The sequence below is a fragment of the Oncorhynchus clarkii genome, chromosome 1 (genome assembly GCF_045791955.1).
Source record: "Oncorhynchus clarkii lewisi isolate Uvic-CL-2024 chromosome 1, UVic_Ocla_1.0, whole genome shotgun sequence".
Taxonomy (NCBI): Eukaryota; Metazoa; Chordata; class Actinopteri; order Salmoniformes; family Salmonidae; genus Oncorhynchus; species Oncorhynchus clarkii.
In genome coordinates, this window is record NC_092147.1 from 67,246,774 (window position 1) to 67,270,633 (window position 23,860).

Genomic DNA, 23,860 nt, shown 5'->3' on the forward strand with positions numbered 1-23,860 from the left:
ACTGTGGAGTTGGTACCGGGCAAGTAAAAGCGGTGAAGTGGGCAGTCCTTTCTGTAGTGGACCTGTCGCACAAGATATTTAGCATAAAGTCAGTCCCCCGCTGTATGGGGATCAAGCCTTCACTCTTCGACTGCCTTCATGTCTGACAGCATTGAAAGAGGGAAACTGACGATTTTTTACTTTACAAACAGAGGAACTTTCTTCATGTCAGCAACATCTCATTCGGACAACCATTAACCCACATCAAGCTTGCCTTTTCGGGGGATTAATTTAACCAGACCGGGATTTCATGTAAGTGCAAGTAGGATAGTCTCCCAGTACAACTCCAAATGTCGTGGTTGTGTCTGTTATGACAGCATGTGCAGTAGGCAAGCAAATGAGTAGATTGCCCTTGTTTGAACTATCAATCAATAACGTAGCCTATACATTGTTGTAGTAGTGTTGCTAGTCTGAAACTGCCACCTCACAAACTCAAACCTTACCAGCATATAACTCTAAAGTTATTGACCAAAGGTTTAGGATACTCGGTAAGTCCGTGAACATGATTTAGGTAACTGCGTGGCTAAACTTTTATTCACCAGGGTAAAATAAATCGATTCATGTTAAAAGTTTACTTCATTATTAATGATGATGATGATGTGTCACATCTGGCCCTACAAACTCAGAGTTAGGTTCCATATAAGAGTGCACTCTGTTACTATAACCATAGCCATAATGCAAAACCTTATCTGAATGAAACATACATCTATTAGACCTAGCCTGTATACCTTGACAATAACACTGAAATTGTAGACCACAATGTATCTAAAATGATCTCTAATATTGGCCTTGATTAATTTCTTAGTAGGTAAACGGCTAAACGTTTTTTAACCTTGCATATGCTCCTCTTGTGAAACGTAAATTTGCTTTAATTCAGTTGAAAAATAAGTCTGTTTCCATCTTTCTAAAGCTAAATAAATATATTTGTTTACTAGCCTTTAATATATCAGAATTGATATACATGCTAACACGTTTTTCCCATTGTATGTCCAAATTATAAACTCTTTCGAAATGCAACTAGTATGATTTTGTCTTGCATGGGGGGCGCTCTCTGTGAGACTATTTCAGAGGTCAAACATTTTTGGGGATCTACCCGAAATTGATAGGTGGCAGGTGCTCCCGAGCGACAAGAGACCTCAGAAAGAAAGGCAGAGCTGCGCCCCCTCTACCCTCCCGCGTCTAAGCCTCGGAACTCTCTCCATACAAACATGCGTGCGTTCAATCATCCCTGAACATGGTTTGTTTTCAAGCATATATTTAAGTATAAATCATTGCTATTGTTTCATATAGGCTAACAATCCTTTGCTGGGTCCATATTTGTGGCATTTTTCGTCATGGAAAACATAGGCCTTAAAAGGATATAGGTTATTACGAATTCAACTATACTAATTCATTCTAACACTATAGCCTAATATGTTTACACTAATTGAACAATTCTTTAGATATATGTCATGCAGAAATTTGAATGACAATCATAATTTATTTAATTGATTTGATTGCAACGTGTCTTACACAGCTTGGCCTATTCTGTATGGTAGGCCTATACAGGGTATTTTAAAAGTGGTATATAAATTGGTTTTTTCATATTTATTCTGTGGGAATAAGAAAAAAAATATTTCAGTAGTATCCTACAACGTTGAACAACAAGTGTCAATCAATTTTTTCGATTTTAAGAGGTCAAATGGCAAACCATTATAACTTATTAAGAATCGATTATTTAGGCCATTTCATTTTTTATTGCATGTTATTTTGTAGTTTTCAGTCTGACACGTGTTCCACATCACATGTGAAGTTAAATATCAAGATAATATTAGATGTGATCATTTGTGTATTATAAAACATACATTTGTATTAGGCTAAGGAATCACACGGTTTTGAAATTAAAACCACTGAGTTGTTGGAACGAAACATTTTGGCGTAGCCTATTCTGTTAATTCAACGTCAAATCTTGGGATAATGTCGAATTAAAATGAGACAAGGGATAGGCCTATAATTTAGGGAGGAACCTTGTCTTCCAAATAACCTATGATTCTCGGTCATTATAATTTTGATAATGTAAAATGTGATCATGCTATGAGCCTCAGCCATCAAGCTATGACAATTAGCCGAACAGTTATTTCTTATAGGCCCATTATTAAATGTTGATATTGTCGAATTGTCCCTGTATAGTAGACTACTTGTAAGCTACCTCTAGATTTAGCACTATACATTTCACTCAAAATGTAGATATAGGACAATTTATATTTTTAATTGCTCCTTTTTCAGATTGCTTTCTGTTTATTAATTGAACAATTTATAGTGAATCTGAACGTCCAGACAAAGCTATAAAGTTATTCACATGGCCTACCAGCTCAGTAATTTCAGTGGCACCCTGTAATAAAACATATTTGCGCATGTTTAAAATGTTCTGATAAATACAAAATTTAATAGCCTAATAATGATAATAATAATAAAATGGACATAACATCGAATAAATTGCTCCGAAAATAACTTGGGACATTGAGAAATGCGAGTTCATGCTTTGCCACTCCCAGTAATATGCAAATGAATGTTAGGAGGGGAGAAATTAACATCTACAAACATTGGGCCGAAATTCCATCTGCCGCCTCCTCGAGAAGGCCCTTAATATGTTCTCAGACAGCAAAGTGACACACATCTTAATCAAGTCTTAATCCAAGGAATTAATTCTCAACGCGTTTATGAATAATTCCAAGGCTAATGCCCAAGTCCGTGGAAATGTAAGCAGTCTGCCTCTGCCGTAACAACAGATGGAACCAGCAATCTCCTGAAAAATGAGAGGATTTCTGCTTCCATTTTTTTTATTATCAGATGTATATTTTAATGAGACTGATTTCGTATAGGCTACTGCTTATGCAAAGCGCTCTGCTTGTGCAAACTAGAGACCCCATCTCGCATCAACTCCTACTTATGTTGATTTGCGCAGAAGAGTTGAACACGAGTTCAACTTCATTCAGTTCATATGAGTGAACGTGCACTTCCATCTGTGCTTACAGCAATGTGTTATGCTCTTAAAGCGTATTGTGGAGACAGAAAACAGAGGGACACAGAGTTTGAATGTGGATGGTGAGAGTGGTGGTGCACTGCTCCTAATTTAACAATGCATGGCGCACGAGCACGAGAGCAAGTCCTTAGAAAACATCACAGTAATTCTAATAAAGTTGTTGAACTACCAAGGTTACACAGTCAATCGCTATGGGTTATGTTTGTCAGACAAACAATTTGCCTGTAACATTTCAGCATGTCAGGTTACGACCAAGTATCTGGTATAGCCAACAGCTATATCAACATAAGTAGGCCTTTTTGTAGACTATTGAACAAGAAAAAAATAATGATTTATAATCTGACTATGAATAGTATCATGATTTGTTGTAATTATTCCTATTATAATACATGTATTATTACAATTGTACACATTTAGTGACTAGATTGACTTCACTTATTTCAATGGGTGAACAATTGGTTATATACAATATGTCTTAATTATGAGTCATTCATGGATTGAAATAGAGTGCATGCCTTTTGACAACCTAATCAGGCATCTCTGATTGAACTTTTAGGAAAGGATACATTCTCAACTGTAGGCCTACACATTTATGCACATTTCTATGATAAATGAAAGGGGCCACCATAGGGAAAATGTTACATTTTCAGAGATGTTAGGGGAAGCAATTGATTGATATTGTGACAGATGTTGTCAAATATCAGCAGATAACAATGAACGAAATGAATTGGTATTAATTAAGTCATCATCATAACATACCCTATAAACATATAGGACATTGCACCTATAGTCATTAGGTTATGACTAAGGATAACCTTTATATATGAATGCACATGCACTAAATAACACAACATTATTGCAAATCTGGGGTGAACTCGGGACATTCCATTCAGTGTCTCTTGAAATTCATAAAAGCATAGGGTCCATTTTATCAATGTGTCCTTGTTAGACCCATGATGGGTTGTTGGCCTTATCTAATTCTAGGGAAGGGACTTGATTTGGAATATGAAATATAATAATGTCGCGGCTCTGAAGGGGACACCGACACCTTGTTCTAGGCAAAATGACGGGCGAGCGTTACCGCACTCCCTGCCAAACATCCCAGCCTCTCTCAGCACTGCTCTGACACGGTCCCATACATCACTGTCAAAGTGGATATGTGTCTGACTGTGTCATATTCATATTTCTGACCAAAATACTGTTATTCTCTGGTGGCATAGCCCTACACACAAAGCAAAGGACAGCACCTGTTGCTCTCTGTCAGGCAACTATTCTCTGAGTTTTGCTATGGGTTGATTTGCAATGAGACTGGGTTATTTTTCAGTTTAGGACTTTATTGTAGACGAAACAGATATGTCCTATAAGGCACATATTGCCTTTTGATTTCAACAACTTTACATTTAATTTCAACAAGCTTACACAATAGAGAATCAAAACCAAGAAATATATTTGATTACTGACCTTTGACAAGTAATTGTATTGATTTCAGCATAATCTTTTATATCATTTTAGTCTGGTTGTAAAGTACAATCAACTGAAATACCATTAGACCTGCAAGTCAACTTTAGCCCACAAAACCATATCAGAACCTCATTAGCAATATAGCTAGCCTCAACACAGAAGCAGTACATTTTGGAAAGCAATCTCTCTGTGAGAATTGACCTTATCCTCCATCTCCCTTCTCTCCTTCAGGGGCAGAACAACGCCACTGGGAAAGATACTAACACCACAGAATAATATATTCCTAAATGCTTTATAATTTGTGAAGGATAAACATCTATTTATCAGCTTTTGCACGGCACTTTTCACATGTATCATTCTAACCTGTATTCGAGCAATACGGACATGATCACAACACTGCCTCCTGTGTCTCCCAGTTTCCCTCACTGTGATTGGATATGGGCTTACCTGGTCATTACTCTTCAAAAGCTTTCCTGCAGTGTTACATTTATAAGTCATGGATGTCATGTGGGAGTCTAAGGGTGATGGTGTAATAGTTTGAGTATAATACACATGGGAATAAAGATTCTGACAAATTGAGGAGAGAACTGCATTGGCATGAGTATGTATTTATCATTGTCTACTTGTACCAAACAACATCAAGCTTTATATTTGATATCCAACCGGTACTTTTTAAAATAATCTGATTGTCATTTCTAACTTCAAAAATCATGATGCATGGCAACTTTAAACATGCTTGAACAGATGGGATTGTAAGTGTATATTTTTTGTTGGACTCACTTTCTTTTTCTGTCACGGTGAATTCCAATCTTAAAGTCTCGACCAACACGACATATCATAAACACTTAGTTTTATCCGTGCAGTTCTTTAAACTTTTGAAGTGGAATACAAATATTTTTGTTAGGCTTATCTGTATGGAGATGAGGTTTCATCATGTAGGCCTTCTCCTGAGATGTCAAGGGCAGAGGCATTCACATCGATGAGCAGAGGGCTGTCAGGAATGTTCTGAAGAAATGAAAAGAAGGGGAAACGGAAGTACAGCCAGTGTTTGCTTGATGTGGTGGCTCAGTTTGAGGACTAATTGAGTTTACCTTTCAAACTGACAACGAGCTCTCCATCAAGTTAGTCTGCAAATGATGATGGTCAGCAAGTTGGTTGATCAGATCAGAGCCCCTAACCAGTAGAGTACTTGAATGAAAATGACTGGGAAATATGCAAGTCTCCCCAGTAAGTATTCAGCTCAAGTGAGTGAGATTCAATGTTAAGCCACTATGGGCCACCATGTGACTCGTTCACATCATAGTTCACAGAGACACACCAGAGGAGTGAAAGGGTCCACAGCCACAGAGGGACTTATAGAGTGACAGAGATTTGCATGAAAATGTTGATTTAAACACATACACTCACACAGTCCCTTATGGCACTTATGGCAGTGTTACCGCAATAATTTTGGTACAAGGCAAAGACCAATTATACTGCTGTTATAATGTGTATATATATACAGTGGGGCAAAAAAAGTATTTAGTCAGCCACCAATTGTGCAAGTTCTCCCACTTAAAAAGATGAGAGAGGCCTGTAATGTTCATCATAGGTACACTTCAACTATGACAGACAAAATGAGAAAAAAAATCCAGAAAATCAAATTGTAGGATTTTTAATGAATTTATTTGCAAATTATGGTGGAAAATAAGTATTTGGTCAATAACAAAAGTTTATCTCAATACTTTGTTATATACCCTTTGTTGGCAATGACAGAGGTCAAACGTTTTCTGTAAGTCTTCACAAGGTTTTCACACACTGTTGCTGGTATTTTGGCCCATTCCTCCATGCAGATCTCCTCTAGAGCAGTAATGTTTTGGGGCTGTTGCTGGGAAACATGGACTTTCAACTCCCTCCAAAGATTTTCTATGGGGTTGAGATCTGGAGACTGGCTAGGCCACTCCAGGACCTTGAAATGCTTCTTACGAAGCCACTCCTTCGTTGCCCGGGCGATGTGTTTGGGATAATTGTCATTCTGAAAGACCCAGCCACGTTTCATCTTCAATGCCCTTGCTGATGGAAGGAGGTTTTCACTCAAAATCTCACGATACATGGCCCCATTCATTCTTTCCTTTACACGGATCAGTCGTCCTGGTCCCTTTGCTGAAAAACAGCTCCAAAGCATGATGTTTCCACCCACATGCTTCACAGTAGGTATAGTGTTCTTTGGATGGAACTCAGCATTCTTTGTCCTCCAAACACGACGAGTTGAGTTTTTACCAAAAAGTTATATTTTGGTTTCATCTGACCATATGACATTCTCCCAATCTTCTTCTGGATCATCCAAATGCTCTCTAGCAAACTTCAGATGGGTTTAAGCAGGGGGACATGTCTGGCACTGCATTATTTGAGTCCCTGGCGGCGTAGTGTGTTACTGATGGTAGGCTTTGTTACTTTGGTCCCAGCTTTCTGCAGTTCATTCACTAGGTCCCCCCGTGTGGTTCTGGGATTTTTGCACACCGTTCTTGTGATCATTTTGACCCCACGGGGTGAGATCTTGCGTGGAGCCCCAGATCGAGGGAGATTATCAGTGGTCTTGTATGTCTTCCATTTCCTAATAATTGCTCCCACAGTTGATTTCTTCAAACCAAGCTGCTTACCTATTGCAGATTCAGTCTTCCCAGCCTGGTGCAGGTCTACAATTCTGTTTCTGGTGTCCTTTGACAGCTCTTTGGTCTTTGGTCTTTGGTCCTTTGCCATAGTGGAGTTTGGAGTGTGACTGTTTGAGGTTGTGGACAGGTGTCTTTTATACTGATAACAAGTTCAAACAGGTGCCATTAATACAGGTAACAGGTGGAGGGCAGAGGAGCCTCTTAAAGAAGAAGTTACAGGTCTGTGAGAGCCAGAAATCTTGCTTGTTTGTAGGTGACCAAATACTTATTTTCCACCATAATTTGCAAATAAATTCATTAAAAATCCTACAATGTGATTTTCTGGATTTTTTTTTCTCATTTTGTCTGTCATAGTTGAAGTGTACCTATGATGACAGGCCTCTCTCATCTTTTTAAGTGGGAGAACTTGCACAATTGGTGGCTGACTAAATACCTTTTTGCCTCACTGTATATATATATATACAGTACCAGTCAAAAGTTTGGACACAACTACTCATTCAAGGGTATTTCTTTATTTTTACTATTTTCTACATTGTAGAATAACAGTGAAGACATCAAAACTATGAAATAACACATATGGAATCATGTAGTAAACTTTTTTTTTTTTTTGTTGAGATCCTTCATAGTAACCAACCTTTACCTTGATGAAAGATTTGTACACTCTTGGCATTGTCTCAACCAGCTTCACCTGTAATGCTTTTCCAACACTCTTGAAGGAGTTCCCACATATGCTGACCACTTGTTGGCTGCTTTTCCTTCACTCTGCGGTCCAAAACTCATCCCAAACCATCTCAATTGGGTTGAGGTCTGGTGATTGTGGAGGCCAGGTCATCTGATGCAGCACTCCATCACACTCCTTCTTGGTCAAATAGCCCTTACACAGCCTGGAGGTGTGTTGGGTCATTGTCCCGTTGAAAAACAAATGATAGTCCCACTAAGCGCAAACCAGATGGGAGGGCGTATCACTGCAGAATACTGTTGTAGCCATACTGGTTAAGTGTGCCTTGAATTGAAAAATACATCCCAGACAGTGTCACCAGCAAAGCACCCCCACACCATCACACCACCTCCTCCATGCTTCATGGTGGGAACCACACATGCGGAGATCATCTGTTCACCTACTCTGCAAAGACACGGCGGTTGGAACCAAAAATCACACATTTGGACTCATCAGACCAAAGGACAAATTTCCACCAGTCTAATGTCCATTGCTCGTGTTTCTTGGCCCAAGCAAGTCTCCTCTTCTTATTGGTGTCCTTTAGTAGTGGTTTCTTTGCAGCAATGAAGGCCTGATTTACGCAGTCTCCTCTGAACAACTGATGTTGAGTTGTCTGTTACTTGAACTCTGTGAAGCATTTACAGAGTCTGAGGTGCAGTTAACTCTAATGAACGTATCCTCTGTAGCAGAGGTAACTTTGGGTCTTCCTTTCCTGTGGCGGTCCTCATGACCGGATTGACTGACCTTCATGTCTTAAAGTAATGATGGAATGTTGTTTCTCTTTGCTTATTTAAGCTGTTCTTGTCATAATATGGACTTGGTCTTTTACCAAATAGGGCTATCTTATACGACCCTACCTTGTCACAATACAACTGATTGGCTCAAATGCATTAAGGAAAGAAATACTACAAATTCACTTTTAACAAGGCACACCTATTCATTTAAATGCATTGCATGTGACTAGGTCATGAATTTGGTTGAGAGAATGCCAAGAGTGTGCAAAGCTGTCATCAACGCAAAAGGTGGCTACTTTGAAGACTCTCAAACATAAAATATATTTTGATTTGTTTAACACTTTTCTGGTTACTACATGATTCCATATTTATTATTTCATAGTATTCTACAATGTGGACAACCCTTCAAATTTGGCTATATCAACCACATAAAATTGAGCACACAGCCATGCAATCTCCGTAGACAAACATTGGCAGTAGAATGGCCTTACTGAAGAGCTCAGTGACTTTCAACTTGGCACTGTAATAGGATGCCACCTTTTCAACTAGTCAGTTCGGCAAATTTCTGCCCTGCTAGAGCTGCCCCTGTCAACAGTAAGTGCTGTTATTTTGAAGTGGAAATGTCTAGGACGAAGTGGTAGGCCTCACAAGCTCACAGAACGGGGCCACCGAGTGTTGAAGAGCATAGAGCATAGAGCGCGTAGAGCATAAAAATCGCCTCTCCTCGGTTGCAACACTCACTACCAAGTTCCAAACTGCCTCTTGAAGCAACGTCTGCACAATAACTGTTTGTCGGGAGCTTCATAAAATGGGTTTTCATGGCCGAGCTGCCACACACAAGCCTAAGATCACCATACGCAATGCCAAGCGTCGGCTGGAGTGTTGTAAAGTTAGCCTCCATTAGACTCTGGAGCAGTGGAAATACCTTCTCTGGAGTGATGAATCATGCTCCACCATCTGGCAGTCCGACGGACGAATTTGGGTTCGGCGAATGCCAGGAGAACGCTACCTGCCCGAAAGCCTAGTGCCAACTGTAAAGTTTGGTGGAGAAGGAATAATGGTCTGGGGCTGTTTTTCATTGTTCGGGCTAGGCCCCTTAGTTCCAGTGAAGGAAAATCTTAACGCTACAGCATTCAATGACATTCTAGACAATTCTGTGCTTCCAACTTTGTGGCAGCAGTTTGAGAAAGGCCCTTTCCTGTTTCAGCATGACAATTCCCCTGTGCCCAAAGCAAGGTCCATACACAAATGGTTTGTTGAGATCGGTCTGGAAGAATTTGGCTGGACTGCACAGAGCCATGACCTCAACCTCACTGAACAACTTTAGAATGAATTGGAACACAGACTGCGAGCCAGGCCTAATCACCCAACATCATTGCCCGACCTCACTAATGCACTGATGGGAAGCAAGTCACATAAGCAATGTTCTAACATGGATAGCCTTCCCAGAAGAATGGAGGCTGTTCTAGCTGCAAAGGGGGGACCAACTCCATATTAATTCCCATGATTTTGGAATGAGATGTTCGACGAGCATGTGTCCACATACTTTTGACCTTTTAGTGTATATATACAGTGCATTCAGAAAGTATTCAGACCCCTTGGTTTTTTCCACATTTTGTTACTTTACATCCTTATTCTAAAATGGATTAAATAGATAGTTTTACTCATCAATCTACACACAATACCCCATAATGAACAAGAGAAAAAAGGTTTTTAGACATTTACATAAGTATTTAGACCATTTGCTATGAGACTCAATTGAGCTCAGGTGCATCCTGTTTCTATTGGTCATTCTGGACATGTTTCTACAAATTGATTGGAGTCCATCTGTGGTAAATTTAATTGATTGGACATGATTTGGAAAGGCACACTCCTGTCTATTTAAGGTCCCACAGTTGACAGCGCATGTCAAAGCAAAAACCAAGCCATGAGGTCAAAGGAATTGTCCGTAGAGCTCTGAGACAGGATTGTGTCAAGGCACAGATCTGGAGAAGTGTACCAAAACATTTCTGCAGCATTGAAGGTCTCCAAGAACACAGTGGTCTTCATAATTCTTAAATTATGCCAAATTGAGCAATCGGGGGAGAAGGGCCTTGGTCAGGGAGGTGACCAAGAACCCGACAGTCACTCTGACAGAGCTCCAGAGTTCCTTTGTGGAGTTGGGAGAACCTTCCAGAAGGACAACCATTTCTGCATCACTGCACCAATCAGGTCTTTATGGTAGAGTGGCTAGACAGAAGCCACTCTCCAGTAAAAGGCACATGAGAGCCCGCTTGGAGTTTGTCAAAAGGCACCTAAAGGACCCTCAGACCATGAGAAACAAGATTCTCTGGTCTGGTGAAACCAAGATTTAACTATTTGGCCTGAATGCCAAGCGTCACGTCTGGAGGAATGGGAGAAACTCCCCAAATACAGGTGTGCCAAGCTTGCAGCATCATACCCTAGAAGATTCAAGGCTGTAACTGCTGCCAAATGTGCTTCAACAGAGTAATGAGTTAAGGGTCTGACTACAGAAAAACTCAGTTTATCACAATTCCTGACATTTTAATCCTAGTAAAATTCCCTGTCTTGGGTCAGTTAGGATCACCACTTTATTTTAAGAATGTGAAATATCAGAATAATAGTAGAGAGAATGATTTATTTCAGCTTTTATTTCTTTCATCACATTCCCAGTGGGTCAGAAGTTTACATACACTCAATTCGTATTTGGTATCATTGCCTTTAAATTGTTTAACTTGGGTCAAACGTTTCTGGTAGCCTTCCACAAGCTTCCCACAATAAGTTGGGTGAATTTTGGCCCATTCCTCATAACAGAGCTGGTGTAACTGAGTCAGGATTGTAGGCCTTGCTTGCGCACGCTTTTTCAGTTCTGCCAACAAATTTTCTATGAGATTAAGGTTAAGGCTTTGCAATGGCCTCTCCAATACCTTGACTTTGTTGTCCTTAAGCCATTTTGCCACAACTTTGGAAGTATGCTTGGGGTCATTGTCCATTTGGAAGACCCATTTGCGACCAAGCCTGACTGATGTCTTGAGATGTTGCTTCAATATATCCACATAATTTTCCATCCTCATGATGCCATCTATTTTGTGAAGTGCACCAGTCCCTCCTGCAGCAAAGCACCCCCACAACATGATGCTGCCACCTCCGTGCTTCATGGTTGAGATGGTGTTCTTCGGTTTGCAAGCCTCCCCCTTGTTCCTCCAAGCATAACGACTGTCATTATGGCCAAACAGTTCTATTTTTGTTTCATCAGACCAGAGGACATTTCTCCAAAAAGTATGATCTTTGTCCCCATGTGCAGTTGCAAACCGTAGTCTGGCTTTTTTATGGTGGTTTTGGAGCAGTGTCTTCTTCCTTGCTGAGTTGCCTTTCAGGTTATGTCGATATTCTGGGATTGATTTGCACTTTTCGTACCAAAGTACGTTCATCTCTAGGAGACAGAACGCGTCTCCTTTCTGAGCGGTATGCCGGCTGCGTGGACCCATGGTGTTTATAGTTGCATACTATTGTTTGTACAGATGAACGTGGTACCTTCAGACATTTGGAAATTGCTCCCAAGGATGAACCAGACTTGTGGAGGTCTACAATATTTTTTCAGAGGTCTTGGCTGATTTCTTTTGATTTTCCCATGATGTCAAGCAAAGAGGCGCTGAGTTTGAAGGTAGGCCTTGAAATACATCCACAGGTACACCTCCAATTGACTCAAATTATGTCAATTAGCCTATCAGAAGCTTCTAAAGCCATGACATAATTTTCTGGAATTTTCCAAGCTGTTTAAAGGCACAGTCAACTTAGTATGTAAACTTCTGACCCACTGGAATTGTGATACAGTGCATTATAAGTGAAATAATCTGTCTGTAAAAAATTGTTGGAATAATTACTTGTGTCATAAACAAAGTAGATGTCCTAACCGACTTGCCAAAACTATAGTTTCTTAACAAGAAATTTGTGGAGTGGTTGAAAAATGAGTTTTAATGACTCCAACCTAAGGGTATGTAAACTTCCGACTTCAACTGTATATACACTCTCTCTCTCTCTCTCTATATATATATATATATATATTTATATATATACACTGAGTGTACAAATCATTAGGAATACCTTCATAATATTAAGTTGCACCCCCTTTTGCCCTTAGAATAGCCTCAAATTGCCAGGTCATGGACTCTACAATGTGTCAAGTGTTCCACAGGGATGCTGGCCCATGTTGACTCCAATGCTTCCCACAATTGATCAAGTTGGCTGTATGTTCTTTGGGTGTTAGACCATTCTTGATACACATGGGAAACTGTTGAGTATGAAAAACCCAGCAGCGTTGCAGTTCTTGACACACTAAAATCGATGCCGCCGAAAAGATTTGGCATGGGCCCTCAGATCCTCAGAAAGTTCTACAACTGCACCATTGAGAGTTTCTTGACTGGCTGCATCACTTCTTGGAATGGCAACTGCCTGGAATCCGACCGCAAGGCGTTACAGAGGGTAGTGAGTCCAGTTCATCACTCGGGCCGATCTCCCTGCCATACAGGACCTCTATACCAGGCGGTGTCAGAGGAAGGCCCTAAAAATTGTTAATGACTCCACCCTCCCAAGTTATAGAGTGTTCTCTCTGCTACCACACGGCAAGCAGTACTGGAGCACCAAGTATGGGACCAAAACGCTCCTGAACAGCTTCTAATACCAAGCCGTAAAACAGCTCAGCAGTTAATCAAATGGCTACCTAGACTATTTGCATTTACCCCTGTGCACACTCACTGGACTCTACTCACTCACACATACTGTACTACACTGTCACTCCAACACACACACACACACACACACACACACACACACACACACACACACACACACACACACACACACACACACACACACACACACACAACACACAACACACACAACAACACACACACACACACACACACACACACACACACACACACACACACACACACACACACACACACACACACACACACACACACACACACACACTACATATGCCCACACACACACATATATATTGATGTCACACACACACTCTTCACATATGCTGCTGCTACTCTGTTTATTATCTACCTTATTGCCTAGACTCTTTTATCCCTACCTACATGTACATACATACATAATTTTTCTTACTTTTTCATTCTGCATTGTTGGGAAATAAGTAAGCATTTCACGGTAAAGTATTCAAATGTTGTATTCGGCCCATTTCACAAATACAATTTGTTTTGAACATTTAATTTTATTTGGTATGAACCATGCACGTTAGGTGCAGCTCCCATTTTGGGAGTGCCCATAAACGAGTTGAGAGGCGGCTAAGTGGATTGGAACCTACCCCGTCGTTAAACCCAGCCACGACATCATAAATCTCAAGAAGCTTTGAGGGAGTGATTGTGTCCCCATATCTTCAAGGTGTTAACTGCGCTTGTATAAATAAACGACCTGTTATTTTAGACTATATTACGTATCAGTCTCCCTCACGAGGTTGCTATTTAGGTCTGAACGGTCACCATATATTTTAACTACATAACTGCAAAGGAACAAAAATAGAACTAACAGAACACATTCGTAGTAATTACCACGGAATACAGGCCTACATGTAATTAAATAGTTATGTCACAGATGGACCGTTTCATGTCCTTTAATTCGATACATAAAGGTTAAATAAATAAAATAAAATATAAATAAAGTCAATCAGCAACCTGAATGTTATCAAAATATGAGAATATTATAAAGCCTGCTCAGTAGGCCTATAGCCTATCATTAGCACTAACAGTTTGTCACATTTTAAAAAGTTAAGAGAATTGTGAAATTCATAGACAGCAGATTCACTCGTTAATTTGTGTTGATATGGAAATGTCAGAACTGATATTTCTTATATTACATATCCAGGCGTATTATTAAATTATTATTAACTTAATTATTGTTGTCATTAATTGATCTTTCTGATGTTGTTTTCTATTGTTGTTATTTATTTGTCATGCCAATTCGGTTGGAGGTCTAAACTTATGAGGATACTTGTATTATTTTGCCATATTGACTAATATTGAAATGTATTGCCTTCCTTTTGCAGAGCCTGGCGGCCGAGGTTATGGATTTTAACCTTCTGACAGACAGTGAAGCCCGTAGCCCAGCGCTATCGCTTTCAGACTCTGGGACGCCTCAACATGATCAGGGATGCAAAGGCCAAGACAACAGCGGTCAGTTTCCACGTTTACCTTGCAAATGCTTTGTCCACAGGAGTGTTTGACCGATAAATAGTCCTCAGACTGACATTGGATGAAGAATAGGCATATATGTTCATGCATGTGGGTCTAAACCAATCGAATAATTTGATAATAATAATGGGAATTATAATGTCCTAATAGGCTATAATAATAATAATAATATCAGGACGAATTTCTAGCTTGCAATAGCTATTAGGCTATTCATTGTCGCCTTTAATGTGCGTGATTGTGTGGATATCAATTAAACCATAATATTAATTGGCTTGCTATTATTTTGTAGATCTATAGCGCATATTCCTATGATTCACATTATATAATTGTTATTTTCCTTAATGAACCCAAGTTGCAAGTTTATTCTTCTCGTTTGGCTTTTATAAAGCAAGAGTTATTAACTGCAGCGACTATAGACTTTAATGGAAGCTATTGTAAACATTTGGCATGGACCCCTTACGCTTTTTGGCATTTTGTCGTGTGCGTGTCTTTAAACGCCGATATGCTGTAGGTCTATTAATAACTCTCAATTGAAACCTAAAAAACAAGCTAATACATATCTGTGCGTGATGAACGGAATAAAGCCGAATGTCATAGGCCTAGACATACAATAATATCCCGAGCAACTACGATTGCTCAGGCTTGAAAGCTAAATATCTGCCTCTGCATTTCAACCGCCTGCATGCCAATTTATAACAAATTAGGCATTTGACAGAGAGAAAAAGCTAATATTTGTGATACCCGTGCGGTCTAATAGATGAAATCTCTGTGGATCCAGGGTCTGCAACAGACTCCATTAGTGTGACTAATGTAAACTTACTCCGAAATGGACGGTCCTGAGTGAGTGCAGGGATTTAGGAGAACCCGCATATACTGTAAATGAACCACGGATTACGCACTAAAACCATCAAGATAACGAGGTGTGTGGGGGCCAAATATCAAGAGGCAATATGTCGAATGTACTGTACCTTACTTGTATTGTTCACTGACTATGGAATATTCATTCTAGAAAAGTTGTATCTAGTTGAAATTAGGTATTGACAAATAAACCATTCATTGTTATTTCTTGTGATATTGGCATAGTTAATAAAGTTGAACAATGAGTTTGTTTTTCAATGTCCATTTCAGGTTAGGGTTCGGGTTCTCAATATGTATCCAGAAGGATATACATGGTTATTTGTTCAGTGTAGGCCTATATTTTTTTAAGTAAACTGGATCCCCATGATGGTGGACACCTGGGCCTCACCTCTAAAATATGATAGTATCTTCAGAAAGTATTCACACCCCTTGACAGTTTTTTGTTGTTGTGTTACATCCTGATTTTAAAACGGATTAAATTACATTTTTGAGTCACTGATCTAAACACAATACCCCTTAATGTCAAAGTGGAATTATGTTTTTAGAAATATTTACAAATTAATAAAATATGAAAAGCTTAAACGTCTCGAGTCAATAAGTATTCAACCCCTTTGTTAAGGCAAGGAGTAAAAATGTGCTTAACAAGTCACATAAGTTGTATAGACTCTGTGTGCAATAATAGTGTTTAACATGATTTTTTAATGACTACCTCATCTCTGTACTCGAGACATAATATTATCTGTAAGATCCCTCAGTTGAGCAGTGCATTTCAAACACATATTCAACCACAAAGGCCAGGGAGGTTTTCCAATGCCACGAAAAGAAGGGCACCTATTGGTAAATGGGTAGAAATTAAAAAACATCAGACGTTGAATATCCCTTTGAGTATGGTGAAGATATTTATTACACTTTTGAGGGTGTATAAATACACCCAGTCATTACAAAGATACAGGCGTCCTTCTTAAATCAGTTGCTGCAGAGGAAGGAAACCGCTCAGGGATTTCACCATGAGGCCAATAGTGACTTTAAAACAGTTAGAGTTGAATGGCTGTGATAAGAGAAAACTGAGGATGGCTCAACAACATTGGAGTTACTCCACAATGCTAACCTATAGGCTCCCGAGTGGTGCAGCGGTCTAAGGCACGGCATCTCAGTGCTAGAGGCATCACTACAGACCCTGGATTGATTCCAGGCTGTATCACTACTGGCCGTGATTGGGAGTCCCATTGGGCGGCGCACAATTGGCCCAGTGTCGCCCCGGTTAGGGTTTGGCCGGAGTCGGCCGTAAATAAGAATTTGTTCTTAACTGACTTGCCTAGTAAAATAAAGGTTAAATAAGAAATTAAAAATTAAAAACCTAACTGACAGAGTGAAAATAAGAATGCCTGTACAGAATAAAAAAAATCTAAACATCCATCCTGTTTGCAACAAGGCAATAAAGTAATAATGAAAATTTGTCAAAGCAATTAACTTTTTGTCCTGAATACAAAGTGTTATGTTTGGGGCAAATCCAACACAACACATCACTGAGTACCTCTCTCCATATTTTCAAGAATAGTGGTAGCTGCATCATGTTATGGGTATGCTTTTCATCAGCAAGGACTAGGGAGTTTTTTGTTGTTGATAAAAATAAATGGAATAGAGCTAAGAACAGGCAAAGTCCTAGAGGAAAACCTGGTTCAGTCTGCTTTCCAACAGACACTGGGAGACAAATTCACCTTTCAGCAGGACAAAAACCTAAACACAAGGCCAAATATACACTGGAATTGCTTACCAAGACAACATTGAATGTTTCTGAGTGGCCTAGTTACAGTTTGGACTTAAATCAGCTTGAAAATCTATGTCAAGACTTGAAAATGGCTAGCAATGATCAACAACTAATTTGACAGAGCTTGAATAATTTTGAAAAGTAATAATGGGCAAATGTTGCACAATCCAGGTGTGGAAAGCTCTTAGAAATTTACCCAGAAAGACTCAAAGCTCTAATCTCTGCCAAAGGTGATGCTAACATGTATTGACTCAGGAGATTGAATACTTATCTACGTAATCAAGATATATTAGGGTTACACTTTTCATTAATGTTTTCCAAATGTTAGAATTGTTCTTCCATTTTTACTTTACAGAGTATTTGGTGTAGATTGTTGACAAAGAATGACAATTAAATCCATTTAATTTGTAACACAACAAAATGTGGAAAAAGGTCAACGGGTGTGAATTCTTTCTGAAGACACCTTAATATTTCAGAGTTGAGATCCAGGTGTCCACCGTCATGGGAATCCAGTTTATAAAAAATATATAGGCTTGCACTGAACAAATAACCATGTATATCCTTCTGGATACATATTATGAGAACCCTAACCTGTGTATCCACTAAATGCAGAAATGTAATACATATTGGTGATTTTTATTAAATTAGGCCTTAATAAATGACAAATGGCACATGGGCATTAGCACACTCACTCAAGTGACATCTGAAGTTTCAAAATGAGTTAAACTTCTATAAATGACAAAAACATACTGTAAATGTACAGTATAGATCTAGAGGCTTAGTTACAATAGACATATTTTATTCAGACAATTTTTGATTGCGTAGCTGGGAATTTTAAAATGTATTTCACAAATGTATAGTTAGTCAAAACAAAGCCTCTCAATTCTCAAGGACACTCCTAGTGATTAGAATATGCCTCAGATTGCTGGGGCCTTAGTGCATAATGCAAAGCCTAGAGAGGCAATAGCCTATAATATATGTCATACACAAGCATTTGTGGGTATGTATGCATGCATTTCAAAGCATGCATGCATTTCAAAGCATGTGTGCATGCATTTGCATAACACAGTATGCTGCTACATTGGTGCTTTTTCGCCTGCCCTAGGGATTAAGCTTTTAAATTCAGATTGAATTGCCAAACAACTGTGTCTGGCAGTGTGCTTGGCGTTGATAAATCCACAAGGCTTCAGACATTCTCAAACATCTCATCAGTTGTGCAAGTGGTGGTGGGCATTAAGAAGGACTGACTGTTAGTTGGTTGGTTTGTTTATTGGCTGGCTGACTGACTAGCAGTCTGACCCAATACGTTGCTGTCCCAAAATCTGCAGGGTATATTTGACAAACACACACACACACACACATACATTCTATAAGTAAAAATATATGTTTTGTCATACCTGTGGTATACGGTCGGATATACCACGGCTGTCAGCCAATCAGCATTCAGGGCTCGAACCACCCAGTTTATAAAAATCAATTGGCTACACTACACACACCTATAGCACATGGGCTAATATTGATGGTGGTGTACAAATGTTTAGTAGAAGGCATATATATATATATACTATATGCCCTATCTCCTGGATTGTGACATGGGATGGAAAATGGTTTTTGGCCTAAGTGATGGCTTAACCAGTGTCAGTTTACTGGTAGATAGCAGCAAAAGTCTGGTCCTATTGGTTTTGCCAGTGGCGCTGCAGAGTCTTTTAAACCCTGCTGATTATTTCTTACTGCTCTCAGAGAGATAAACCCTTGCCAAACAGTCCGAAACCTGCCCGGTAACAAAAGCCTGATCCCTGGGATTAGTTAGCCAACTAATTTCACTCTTTCCGTGGGGTCCTCAAATTGCGGAACTCAGATGAAGAGAGAAAGGATCACGGGCAGACAAAACATGTCTGTTTGGTTCTGGTGTTAGTGCCAGATGGGTTTCAGGGCCAATTTAAATTATTGATCTGTTTTTGACAACTCTGAGAAGAGAATGCATACAGTCAATGAATCTTGAAATATTCCAAACAGAACTGCACAAATCTAATACAGTAGGTGTAAACTATAAACAATTGCCATATTATTTGAAAATATGTCAACACATTATTTTTCAAATAGCATGGGATAAAATGTCCATTATTTTAATTAATTTAAAATAAAAGAGGACAGTGGAAAGTGTGATCACTTTTTAATGGGAAGACACCTCACTCTGGAGACAATTGCTGCTCTTGTGCAAAATACTTGATATTGGATGGGAATGGAAATATGCAATTTTTCAAAAACATGTTTGAGCAAGTCTGGAGGTATTGTAAACAAATGTATATAGTTTTGATGCGATACAAAATGAGGATTTGCTATGTATTGGGCCCACATTTTGTTCTGATTATAACTACTGATCCATGTTATTGCCTCCCAGACACAGAGAAGTCCCACCAGAACCAGACAGATGAGTCGAATGCAGAGGACGGCTCTCTGAAGAAGAAGCAGCGCAGGCAGAGGACCCACTTCACCAGCCAGCAGCTTCAGGAGCTGGAGGCCACCTTTCAGAGGAACCGCTACCCCGACATGAGCACACGGGAGGAGATTGCCGTGTGGACCAACCTCACAGAGGCACGAGTTAGGGTGAGTCCCCACAGAATCACTACTGAGCCAGTGAAATAATCCAAACCCACTTTCCTTAGGGTTTAGGTGTTATTCAACAATACATTTGTGGGACTCAACATATAATTTCAACATAATTCGGAAGGTAAAAGGCACCTGAGGGTACATATCTAAAATATGACAAATTTACCTAACTAAGCAGAGATTTAAATATGTTGCAATTTGACTTCAACAACCTAAAACTAGGCTTCACATGTTACAAAGCTCAGAAGTGTGTCGATCTGCTCCTGACCCTGAAATGTCCCCTCAAGCCCAGAGGTTTGGTCACCACCAGTATGGAGCAGGTGGGCTCACATTTTGATGGATGACAATACAATCATTGCCTTCCTGCCTAGTAATGGATCAAATTCATGTTGGCTAGATTAAAGGTCACATAGCACACAGTCTTGGTTGTTATTTTGAAAGAACAACAGACCACACACGTCCTAATGTCTAGCAGGACCCCACTTGTTCCCTGCTAATCCCACATGGACACATATTCCCCCTGCATATACAGAATACTTCTCCTGTCATCTTGATTTATGGCATTTAACACAGAATGCGTTTGTAATAAATGTTTGAATAACAAACCACTTGCTCTCCCTCTATATCCATGCTGGCTACTTCCTTGCCTACAAATATGTATGTACAGTACATAGCTGCATACAATGTGCTTAATAAAACTCTAATTGCTACTGCACATGTATATTTACAGTACAGAGAGTCCGGAGTCCAAGGAGACTGGATTCTAATAATATCAATACAGCTCAGACCAAATTAAACCAACACAGTAGTATAAAATTAAATGTATAATATTAAATATGTCAGAGCTTGTCCGAATTCTGATAAATAGATTTTAGCAGAGTCGTAAGCAATGAACGTGGGTACTTAGGTTACGGAGAGTGTCTGATCGTGTCAGTCATTTGACAGTTTTAGGGAAGTGAGGTAAGGTTTGCCACAACCCCCCCCCCCATCCAACCATTTGACTTTCAGATGTTTCCATGAACACCTAAACAACATTTCCCCAGAGTCATGTTTAAAGGAGAGAGAAATCTTCCTCAACAGCGGGATTTCCCCTACTGTCAATGGGTGCCATGGAAGACTCACTGCTATATACACTGTACCCACACATTCAATAGTCCAGAGCATTCTATTACTATCACAACAGATGCCTGTTCTCCCGGCTGGCAGACACAGACTAGGGGTTTGGATTAGATACTGTATGCCTGGCACAGCAGTATTAGATGAGGAAGGGAGTGAGATGAGTTAGCCGCAGAAGTGTTGGTGGCTTTTTAATAATTTTTATTAGAATAACTAAAATGTGAATAATATTATTTTGATTAATACAATTAGATTTTTAACTTTACACAGTCCGTTTATATCATTTTTGTATTGGATTCTTATAATAAAGGTATTTTGCTTCTCAATTAGTTTTGAAGTCTTTATGAGAATAAAGAGAAAGTTCCACCACAAAATGAACGCTCAGGGACAAATTCATATTTCCCCAATTGGGAACTGAATTAAGTACCTTCATTTTAGATTTGCCATTAAAACTTTAATCCGTTTTATACCCTCCAAAAATAGGACCTTAAAATTACAAAATGTGAAGACCGCTCCAGCTTGACATTTCTTTCACTGGGAGCTCATAATTCAAATAAGTGAATAATTTGTTTTAATAAACCATGGCTAATATGACTGTTTGATTATACACTTCAACTTAGTTTCCCAGATTATTTTTCTTTCTTTTAAAAAGTCTGCAGCTACAGTATACTGAATCTTGCCTAAACTATTTGAAAGAAATCATAGTCAGCCATTGCAAACCAAAATGTTATTGTGTTTCAGAACAATTTTTACCACCTCAGATTAGGCTGAAAAGAAAAGCCCATATCTATTTTCCTTTTTTCCCTTTTCTGACCTTCTCCCTCAGGTATGGTTTAAGAACCGCCGTGCCAAATGGAGGAAGAGGGAGAGGAACCAACAGGCTGAGCTGTGTAAAAACGGTTTCGGTGCCCAGTTCAATGGACTAATGCAGCCCTATGATGACATGTACTCTGGCTACTCATACAACAACTGGGCCACCAAGAGTCTGGCCAGCAGTCCTCTGTCAGCCAAGAGCTTCCCCTTCTTCAACTCCATGAATGTAAGCCCCTTGTCCTCCCAGCCCATGTTCTCCTCCCCCAGCTCTATCCCCTCCATGAACATGGCCTCCTCCATGGTGCCCTCGGCGGTGGCCGGGGTGCCCGGCTCGGGCCTCAACAACCTGGGCAACCTGGGCAACCTCAATAGCTCCACGCTGAACTCGGTGGCGGTCACCGCCGCCACCTGCCCTTATGCCTCCACCGCAAGTCCTTACATGTACAGAGACACCTGCAACTCCAGCCTGGCCAGCCTCCGACTGAAGGCCAAGCAGCACGCCAACTTTGCCTACCCAGCCGTGCAAAACACAGTCTCCAACCTAAGCCCTTGCCAGTACGCAGTGGACCGGCCGGTATGAAGACATGTACCCACTCCCACCCAGCCTGCCCTGTACCCCCCAACCTCTCAGACCCACTGCCCCCCTCTCCCTCTCCTCCTCCCGGTCCCTGCTATGCTCCATCAGTGAATCAGAGTTAACTGCACACATCATCATCACCATGGACTAGTTAACAAGACGCTGTTTGTCTAACTGATGCTACACAACAGGAATAAGCTTTAACAGTTAGAAGAAAATCCCCTGATGGACCACCACGCTTCAAAGAACTCTCTCAAATACGCTGAGACTTTGTCGCTGAACCGACCAACTGTCAAAAAGGATTTCTAAGTTTAATCCAATATCATTTTTTTGGGACTGCATGACTCGAGTGAATTTAAAATGAAGAAAACCTGGATGCTTCAACTGCACTGGTGGTCAACATCTTGGCCAAACATGAAATCATTGTGACGCTTGCCACCATCACGGGAAAATGACCTGTGGTTCCAATATGAGGATGTATATAATGGACTTTTTTTGTTTTGTATGTGACAAAACTATCCATGAAACGTAGTACTTTGGAGATGAGAAAAGCATGTCCTTCAAGAGCAGACCCTAGGTTGATGTACTATGAGTACCTCCTTTAGGAATTGTAATTTTGTTATGAATTCCAATCCCCTCAGAAGATCAGGTGTCAAAGGTCAGAACAGAAAGGAGAGAGGAGCTAGCACAACGTAGTCTCAAACAGAAGAAATAATATCCAAAATCAGAACCTTTTTAAAGAAAAGTCTAAAAAAGCCATTGAATATATAGATTTGTGTGGTGTTATAAAAAGGGAGTCCATGACTGTAAAAATGTATGTAAGAGTGCAGTTGTTATAAAACAAGCCTTTTTTCCTGGTGTAGCCTGCTTTGTCTCATTAACATAATAAAAATGATGTGTTTTTATGAACAACACATGGGCTGAAAGTGAGTACTATTGAAAGAAAGTCACCAGTTTTCCTTACAGGTACTGCATGACTTCATCTATGTTCTATCAGAGGAGGTTGGATGCACCTTAATTGAGGAGGACGGGCTCGTGGTAATGGATGGAGTGGAGTGGAATGGTATCAAATACAAACACATGGTTTCCATGTGTTTGATGCCATTCCATTTGCTCCGTTCCAGCCATTATTATGAGCCGTCCTCCCCTCAGCAGCCTCCACTGTGTTCTATGACATTAGACTGAGTGATAAACAAGTCCCCTTGAACAAGCGTCAACGCCATGGAAACGCTGTCTCACATCCCTGGCAACGTTATGCAACAGAGGACGTGG

General features: G+C 40.0%; 1 protein-coding gene across 1 annotated transcript; it reads left to right on the top strand.

Moving 5' to 3' along the window:
• Positions 1 to 23,500, top strand: LOC139410824 (pituitary homeobox 3). The gene is made up of 4 exons (XM_071156368.1): positions 1 to 291; positions 14,702 to 14,828; positions 19,874 to 20,079; positions 22,025 to 23,500. Exons 2-4 carry the CDS (start codon positions 14,720 to 14,722, stop codon positions 22,589 to 22,591), a joined length of 882 nt encoding a protein of 293 aa, XP_071012469.1. The 5' UTR covers positions 1 to 291; positions 14,702 to 14,719; the 3' UTR covers positions 22,592 to 23,500.
• The last annotated feature ends 360 nt before the right edge of the window (positions 23,501 to 23,860 follow it).

Coding starts and splice junctions, on each gene's coding strand:
- LOC139410824 (XM_071156368.1), top strand. CDS start 14,720: ATGGATTTTAACCTTCTGACAGACAGTGAAGCCCGTAGCCCAGCGCTA. Junction 14,829..19,873: donor CAAAGGCCAAGACAACAGCG/GTCAGTTTCCAC, acceptor ATTGCCTCCCAG/ACACAGAGAAGTCCCACCAG. Junction 20,080..22,024: donor TCACAGAGGCACGAGTTAGG/GTGAGTCCCCAC, acceptor CTTCTCCCTCAG/GTATGGTTTAAGAACCGCCG.